At 24.6% G+C, this 9,882-nt stretch overlaps 1 protein-coding gene across 1 annotated transcript in view; it reads left to right on the forward strand.

Annotated features, from left to right (window-relative positions):
• The window catches only part of LOC135928121 (DNA mismatch repair protein Mlh1-like), a 63,233-nt gene extending 54,020 nt beyond the window's left edge, over window positions 1-9,213 (forward strand). Inside the window, exons 11-12 of the mRNA XM_065464481.1 lie at window positions 2,789-3,010; window positions 8,729-9,213. Coding sequence (XP_065320553.1) covers window positions 2,789-3,010; window positions 8,729-8,928 — 422 coding nt within the window. The 3' untranslated portion in view covers window positions 8,929-9,213. The remainder of the gene's footprint in view (window positions 1-2,788; window positions 3,011-8,728) is intronic.
• The last annotated feature ends 669 nt before the right edge of the window (window positions 9,214-9,882 follow it).

Below are 9,882 nucleotides of genomic sequence, written 5' to 3' on the forward strand. Positions count from 1 at the left end.
TCCATCTCAAGGAATTTGCCATTTTTAATTGCAATGGAATTGGTATTTTATTTTATTCTATTCTATTAATTTTTCAGATTAACATTGAGGACGAAAATGACGACATTCCATGGCCAATTTATAAACCATATTTTAAAATAATATCTCATAATAAAGAAAACAAATCTTTAGTAAAATGTTTGCCATGTTTACCAAAAAATATACAAATTTCTGTTAGCATTAGCTTAACTTGTAACATTGTAAAGCATTTAAGGGTATAGATACTAAATATATGTTTACAATTTTAAATTTTAAAAGAAAACATCAAACACTCCTAATCCAAATAAAAAAGGGGGAGGAGAAAAAATCTATTAAGGAAAATATTGGACTAGGTTCATCGTCCATTGATTTCTTTTCCAAGAGACCTAAGATTTTAACCCAAGCCATTTTAGATGATTTAATAACCGATTTTATTATTGATAGCATTCAGCCATTTTCAGTTGTTGAAAATCCATCATTTATAAAAATGATCAAAACATTAGATCCACGAAAAAATATAATTTGCTGACAGACAGTGGTTGATAGAATTTCCCAAAAAAGAAAGAAATTAAAAGTCTAATAGAACCATCGTTAATATGCACAACAGCAGATTGTTGGAGTGCCTATCGCAGGTAAACATTTAAATTTATATAATAACTTAATTACAAACAAATTATTTGAGCAGTTTTAAGAAATGTTAATTTTTAATTCATACATAGGAGTCACTGCACACTATATAGATCCAACAAGTTTGGAAAGAAAAAATGTAGCGTTGGCTTGTAAAAGAATGACTGGTAGTCATTCATATGATAAAATAGCAAAAAATTTACAAGATATAACAAAAGATTATTGCATACAAAATAAAATCTCAAAGACCATTACTATGCCAAAAACTTTATCAATAGCACAACATTGTCTAAATGCCAAAATATATGGAATAGACAAAATAAATCTCAAAATTCAGCTGAGATTATAAAAAACAATATTGGCTGATATTTTATATGTCCCAATATAACTAGACTAGATGGAACTCCACTTATAATGCTTTACAATTAATGTCAGAAATTATTAAGACTAAATTTGAAAAATTGGACAAGATTTGCGATGGAATAAAATTACCTAGATTTTTATCTAATGAATGTGATTTTATTCATGAATATTGTTTAGTTATAAATAAAATTTGTATATACAGCATTATTTTAAATTAGCTAATGAAGCCGGTAGCAAGTTCACTTGATATCCTGCAGGGAGATAAATATATGTTCACAGCTTATTACTGTGCAACTATTTCCCAGCTCATTGTTAAATTGAAAAATTTTAAACAAATGAACCTGGAATTTTGTTTACCACTCTTAAATGCCTTACTTAAAGGGATTGAAGATAGGTAAACTAATAATAAATTAATCAATATTTAATAATTCTAGGTTTATTGGGACAATTTTTGAAGATGAAAATATTTTGGATCCTTTTTTTAAACTAGATTGGACATGGTTGCAAATGGATGAAAATTTTAATTAAAAAACAATTAATACAAAGATTAGTTGAAGAATTATCAAAGTTTTCAAATAAGTGCAAATTAACCTGTGAAAAAAAAACCAATAATTTAATATCCGATTTTTTTTCAATATCCCACAGCAGGAGATATGATTGTTAATGATTTAAATTCTGATAATCAACAAATTTTAAATAGTTTTTTCAAAAATGAATGCCGAGATTTTAGTATTTTTAAACAATATCCTGATATAAAAATGTTATTCATTAAATATAACACCACAATCCCTTCCAGCGCCCATGTTGAAAGACTTTTTAGTATAGCTAAAAATGTCTTTATAGATAAACGAGGATGTCTTAATGACCAAAATTTTGAAAATATTTTATTATTATTTATAATCATTTAATCATATATTATATTATTTTATTAATGATATATAATAATTATTTATATTAATATCTAAAAATCATTATTTTAGTTATATTTTGATAAATGTGATATCGAGTCAATAAATTTTTTAGATCATTTCATGAATTTTCACAATAGAATCCTAATTTAGGTTTATTCAAACCTTATATAAGAGTATAATAAAATATTTGTACCTAAATTCATTTTAAATTGTATCTGTATCTAGATAACTTTTTAGAATCTGTATTTAGATAAATTTTTAGACTATGTATCTGTATCTAGATCCATTTAAAAAGTATCTTTTAACAAATTTGTTAAAAAATAATAAAATATTTTCAAAATTTTCTTCTATCAAATTATATCTATAAAGTGAAATAATAAATTCTTTGGTTGAGAACATTTCTCTATGCTAAATTAGGTAGCTGATACTGTCAAATAGCAATATACAAAAATATCTAAAAATAATAACTGAACTTATTAATCAAAATTGTTTATTGATAATCTTTAAAAGTATTAGGATATCAAAAGGAATCTGGTTCTCATATTCGGTTTAGGTTCTGTAAATAATAACGGTTAATATTTCAGCTTTATAGGAAACTAGAAAATAGGGTCATATCGCTCTCCATAGCAATGTATTTGCTTTATTTGGTCTTACATTGTTATAGAAAACTATATCGCGCTCACTTAAACTCAGAAGTCTAACTTAATCTTTACCACAGATGAAATTAGAATCTTTATTTCTATTATAGTTGGGCAATATAATTAAATAATCATATAACAGTTTAAATTTAAGAAATAAAATATAGTATAATCGAATAATCTAGCATTCATACTGATATTCCCTCAATTTATAAATATTTATGGCTTTAGACCAAATTCCACCTGACGATCCCAAAAACAAGGATAAAGAGAAATTTAACCCGTTAATCGAGCTCAAATTATTGGACGAATTGCCCTTTTTAGTTCTAAGCTTAGCCACTGAAGTTGAGTGGGATAATGAAAAGGAATGTTTTCAAACATTTGCCCATCAAATTGCTAATTTTTTTGCTGAGAAATGGACCTTACCTTTTAGCACATCCGAAGATTCAAATGGTTTTATTAATATTTTTTTCTTCTGAAAATTTTAAAACTGCAGAAAATGTAAATATAATATATACTATATCAGAAACCTACAGAGGTACCATTTGCAGGGCCTGGCCATTTTTAAAGATATATTATATTAAATTTTTATAGATAATAATGGCGATTTAAAATATTTGGTTTTAAATATAAGGCTCAGCCCGGGTATTTAAAAAAGAAATGCCCAGCCCGGGTATTTAAAAAAGAAATTTTTTTTAGGAACAGCCCTACCCGGGTATATTTAAAAAAATTAAAATATGGCCCGGCCCTTGTACCCAGGTCGGGTTTATGGCTGGACCTGCAGGTAGTCTTGTAAACGGCTAGGCCGAGTCCACTTAGCTACGACTTGAGTCTAGTTTCTAGTCGATGAAACGACTCCAACTCAATACTAAATGAACCGCATTAGTCAACTCGCTGGGTCTGCTTAATTTTCTTTAAATTTTTATTTATAAGTAAATTATAATTTTGATATTTATTTTTTTTACATGTATTATGTAAAACGACTCCATTCGAATCGATTTTTATATGTCTGGTAAATTACTAAATTTTGGGTTACTGATTAATGTGAACAAAAATTATAATAAGAATATTTATGTAGAAGCTAAGAATGGTTGGATTTTAGACTTAATTTGGGGGAAATTTTGATAACATGAAATTAATAAGCCGACTCAGGAGTTGGCTCAAGCCGTTGGTTCAAGCTGGCAAGGAGTTGGCTCAAGTCAGCTCAAGAATTGGCTCAAGCTGACTTTTTAGTCGAAATTTATTTATTTGTGATTAGTGTTTTCAAAATGCTTAGCCAAGTCGCCTTAGCCCTAAACTCAGCCAGTTTTTGAGTCGTAGAATTGAGTCAGGTCATTGAGACATATGAGTCGGCTGGCTCAGAATTTGGCTCAAGCCAGCTCAGGAGTTAGCTTGAATTCAATTTAGAGCCGAAATTTATATATGATTGACACATCTTAAGAATATAATTATGTAATTATTGTTCTACCATGCATTTATTATTTATTTATTTTTAGTAAAATAATTTATTTTATTTATATTTTATCTTAATATTTTTATTTATTTTATGAAATGAAATATGATTATATTATGAAAATGGATTTATTTCTGTTTTTTTAATAAAAAAATGATATGCTATATTGTAATATTTTTTATGTTACAATTTAGTGATTTTCAGGCCCAAAACTTTAAGCAAAAAATATTTTTTGAAGTTCAAAAAGATTTTTGAACATATTTTTTTTTTTAAATATTTATATTAAACTTTTTTATGTTATTTTATTTGATCTTTTTAAGGATAATATTTTGTCATATTCGTCATTTTTTAACATTTTTGACACAAATGGCTAAAAATTAAATTTATATTGTAAAGATGTTAAATTATAAATTCAATGAAGATGTTCCTTGGAAAAATGACAATTATCATATGGGCAAAACTATGTATTTTTAACATGTTAAGTTAAAATTTCATTTAAGATACCATATAAAAGTGACAATTGTCATAATAGTTATTTTTAAAGTTTTTTTGACCCAAATGTGCAAAATTATAGATTATAAAAATGATAAATTAAAATTTCATGAAGATGTAGCACAGAAAAGTGACAATTGTCATAATCGTTATTTTTAAAGTTTTTTGACGCAAATGTGCAAAATTATAGATTATAAAAATGATAAATTAAAATTTCATGAAGATGTAGCATAGAAAAGTGACAATTGTCATAATCGTTATTTTTAAAGTTTTTTGAATTTTTTTGCAAATGGGTAAAAATATAGATTGTAAACATGTTAAATTAAAATTTTATGCACCATAGAAAAGTGACAATTGTCATAATCGTTATTTTTGAAGATTTTATATTTATTTGACGTAAATGTGCTAAAATAAGTATTGCTAACATGCTTAAAAACGTCAGTGAAGAAGTACCCTAGATAAGTGACAATTGTCATAATCGTTATTTTTTAAGTTTTCCAATTTTTTTGAAGGGGTAAAAATATAGATTATAAACATGTTAAATAAAAACATGAAGATATATCATAGAAGTGACAATTGTCAATCGTTATTTTTAAATTTTGTGAATTTTTTGACGCAAATGGGCAAAATTATAGATTGTTAACATGTTAAGATAAAATTTCAGTGAAGATGTACCATAGATAAGTGACATTTGTTATAATCGTTATTTTTAAAATTTTTTGACGCAAATGGGTAATATAATAGATTGTAAGCATTTTAAATTAAAGGCTCATGTGTTTATTTATAACTACAAATAAATATATTAAAAAAACTACTATTCCGCCGGCACGAGCCTTATTTTTTAAAAATATTTTAGGTTCTGGCCTTATATTTTCTATACAGTTTATGACCGTGCCGAACTTAAATTTTTAATTATCATTACATTTTGTTATTGATATATTAAACTTGTAGAAACAAGGCGTTAATATTCTTTTACTGCATAATATTTTTTAAAGCTTCTAAATGAATAAGGAATTCACTGCAGAATCCTAGTATATATAATTTTGTTTATTAAAGACCATTTAGTTAAAATATCTATTTTATATCAACTTATTTAAAAAATTTAAATAAAGACGCATTTTTTTTACTAAATATAATCTTTATTTATGAAATAACATACACTTTATATTATATAATATATACATGAAATATGCTGAAATATTATACATTTCCACAATCTTCCTTTAAATAAAAAATAAGCATTGTTTGAGAGTTGTAGACGACATTCTATTTTGTATTTTTTGTAAGGGTATCGGCAGCTCTGAAAAATAATCTTTAGCTGGCAACCTATGTTGTTTTTTGATCTAAATAATCTTTAACATGTTTACAATTTATATTTTTACCTGTTTGCGTCAAAAAACTTAAAAATAACGATTATGATAATTTTCACTTATCTATGGTACATCTTCACTAAATTTTTAATTTAACATATTTACAATGTATATTTTTACCCATTTGCGTCAAGAAACTTTAAAAATAACGATTATGAAAATTGTCACTTTTTTATGGTACATCTTCATGAAATTTTAATTTAACATGTTTACAATCTATATTTTTACCCCTTTGTGTCAAAAAAAATCAAAAACTTTAAAAAACGATTATCACAATTGTCACTTATCTAGGGAACATCTTCACTGAAGTTTTATTTAAACATGTTAGCAATACTTATTTTAGCTCATTTACGTCAAAAACTTAAAAAATAACGAATATGACAATTGTCACATTAAAATATTATCCTTAAGAAGATCATATAAAATAACATAAAAAAGTTTAATATAAATATTTTAAAACAAATTATTTAGAAAAAATCATTTCTTTTAATATACTTAAAAAATAGATAATTTTACAAAAAGGATAGGATTTAAAAAAACTATTAAAGATTTCAACTAATATATTGTTTATTTATAATAGAATACACAAAAGAATTCCTTAAAAAAGATTTATTTACGAAGATTTCAAATTCTTATCAACAAAATATGTTCAAAAATCTTTTGAAACTTGAAAAAATATTTTGGGCGTGAAAATCACTAATAAATTGTAACATAAATAATATTACAATACTGCATATCATTTTTTTTATTAAAAAAACATAAATTCCATTTTCATATTATAATCCTTTTTCATTTCATTTCATAATATAATAATATAAATAAAAATTAATTTACTAAAAATAAATAAATAATAATTAATGTTCAGCAGAACAATAATTACATAATTATATTCTTAAGGTGTGTCAATCATATATAAATAAATTTCGGCTCTAAATTGAATTCAAGCTAACTCGTGAGCTGGCTTGAGCCGGACTCAACTGGCTAATAGGATTAAGCCACTTGGCTCAGCAGTTTAACAACACTAATCACAAATAAATAAATTTCGGCTCAAAAGTCAGCTTGAACTAATTCCTGAGCCTGCTTGAGCCAACTCCTGAACTGGCTTATTAATTTCATGTTATTCCATCAATTTAAGTCTAAAATCCCTGAAGCAGAATTTGGGTCCAGGACCATTCTTAGTTTCGTCATAAATATTCTTATTATAATTTTTGTTCAAATTAATCAGTAACCTAAAATTTAGCAGTTTGCCAGACATTTGAGTTAGCCGTTTATAAAAATTGACTCGAATGGATTTGTTTTACATAATACATGTAAAAAATAAATATCAAAAAGTTATAAATTATAAATAAATAAAAAATCTAAAAAAATTGATTAATTTTAAAAAAATTTAGTTCAGATTTAATCAGACATTTTTAAAAAAAGGGTCACAGGTATTTTTTTTAAAAATATTTTTGATTGGGCTGAATTTAAAAAAAAAGATGAAATATTTTAATATAAGTTCATTTCATAATTTCCTCACACCATTTTTAAAACTTTTTATAATATTACTCTCCTTTTTTAGATTTTATTAAAAAAATAAATATTTTTAACACTAACAAAAGTATAAATTAATAAATACAAATATAAATCATTTTTTAAAATAATTTATATAATTATTACCTAAACATATAGCATAATTATTGATAATATAAAAACGATTGAATTAATTAACCTTGATGAACATGGTCTTTCCAATAATACTGGAAGCAATATCAACACGGTAACAAATTATGAAATGTCTGTTTCAATTATTGCAAAAGCTTATAAAATATAAAGGAAAAACAAGATTTCCTCGTTTCAATCATTATTAATAGGTTCCATTCACTTTAATATAAAGAGCTGCATTAAAATATTTAAACTAGATCATCAAATATTTTGTCAATAATATTAAAAATTTATTTTAAAGATAACCTGTTAAAAATTAAAAGTCTTTATAAATAATAATATATCGAATTTAAAACTGTTGCTTTTTGGACCAGTTTAGCTCAAGTTCTTCTTTAGGATAGCCCATTTTATTGATGACAATTTTAAATAACATAGTACAATAAAAACGAATTATTCGAATAATACAAATAGTAAATTTTACTATAATACTAATTATTCGATAAGACTTCGAATTGAAAAGAATGATAAGCATAGAATGGAAAATCCTATTAAGAAATCTTATTCACTGCTCATTTTGTCAGAACAATATTTCAATGCCCGTCCTTTATTAAAATATTTTTAACCAGCTCTCCCAATTTAGCCCATCCATTACAGACCTTTTAATATATATCTCGCATATCCAATAATATTATTGTTTTTGATTGCTATTATAAAATAAGGAAAACTTTTACGAAAATAAGAATCTTATTTTAATTCTTGGAGTTTTTTAGTAGTTTCTAAGTGCATTTTTACTGTCCTGTATGGACAATATTAAATCTTTTTTCCACTTGGATGTCCTGGCTAAACCGAAGCATCTAGCAGCCTTAAAATCTATCATTTTTTTATAATGATATTATATTATAGTTTATAAAAAATTAATTTATTATACATTTCCCCATAAAACTCTCATTTAGCAAGAATATTATTTTTTAGATTAAATTACAAATACAAATGAATAAAAATTTAGATTAAAAGATTTTTATTGTGCACATAAATTAAAATTAATAAATATATACTTCATTACTTTTTTTTTAAAAATAATAGAAAATTTTAGACATCTGAATAAATATAAATAGAATAGAAAAATAATTCCCCTTCATTCTTGACAGGCTATCAGCTAGTAATTTATATTAGATATAAAAAAATATTTTTTAATTTTGTTATAATTAACAGAAGATAGCGTGAGAATTGTTTGTGAAAGGGTTCTCTACCCAGCCATGAAGAAGCATTTGATATTACCCTTAGAAAATATAGGTAAAAGCATCAATTTAAATAATGATTCCAAACACCAAAACAATTCAAATACAACAGAATGTTTTTTAATTAAAATCGCCGATGTTAAGGATTTATACAAAATTTTTGAAAGATGCTAAATTGTAAAGTTTTTTTTAAAAAATATTCACTGCACGCACTTTATAAATGTATAAAGTTTTATAAATATAATTGATATTTTAAAATGAACCTCCATACTATGACTTCCTCAATCTATTTTAACCAGGGATGTGACCCCGGAGAAATATTAACTGGGTTCGGTTCAAGGTAAAAAATTTAAGTGGGTTCGAGTTCGTTTCAGGGTAATATATTTGAACTCAAAATCAATAATTAAAAAAACTAATCAAAAATTTGATATAAAAAATAAAATTATTTTATTTATAGGCAAAATGAATACAAAGCATAATCATGTATCTTTCTAAATTTTCATACTTATTCTATATACAATTAATTTATACTTCTTACTCTAACACTTAAACAAATTTCTTACAATAATGACACTTGAAACTTTTTCTAAGTTCATTTTTATTAATTTTGTATTATACCTAAAAATTAAGAAATCTTTATACATTAAAATTAAGAATTTGTTCTTTATAAAAAAAATAGAATATTAAGAATTTGTTTTTATGCATCAGAAAAAATAAATAGAGTATCAGAATTTGCGACGATGAAAATTATTACAAAAAAATAATGATTATCATTTTGTTCTAATAACAATATTTTTTACCAATCATCAATATCTAATATTGTTAATTGACATTTTTGTATATATATATACAAATGTTTGTAAAATAAGCGAGGCGATGACATGCCACCCCTTTATGGGTCAGAGGCATTCATCCCCCAAAAAAGAAAATTTATATAATATCTATTAACTATTTAAACAATAAAGACATTACAAAATATTTTAAATAATTAAACCGAGAGGGGTTTTCCTGATTACATTTATGTTCATGGTTAGGAGAAGTATCAATATTATGAGAATAATGGCTATGGTATTGTCATTCGGCGTTAATAATATTAGTGGAGCTATCATCAATAAAGTCAGATGAAAA

Source organism: Gordionus sp. m RMFG-2023, chromosome 1 (assembly GCF_954871325.1).
Source record: "Gordionus sp. m RMFG-2023 chromosome 1, tfGorSpeb1-WG-v2, whole genome shotgun sequence".
NCBI classification, from domain to species: Eukaryota; Metazoa; Nematomorpha; class Gordioida; order Chordodea; family Parachordodidae; genus Gordionus; species Gordionus sp. m RMFG-2023.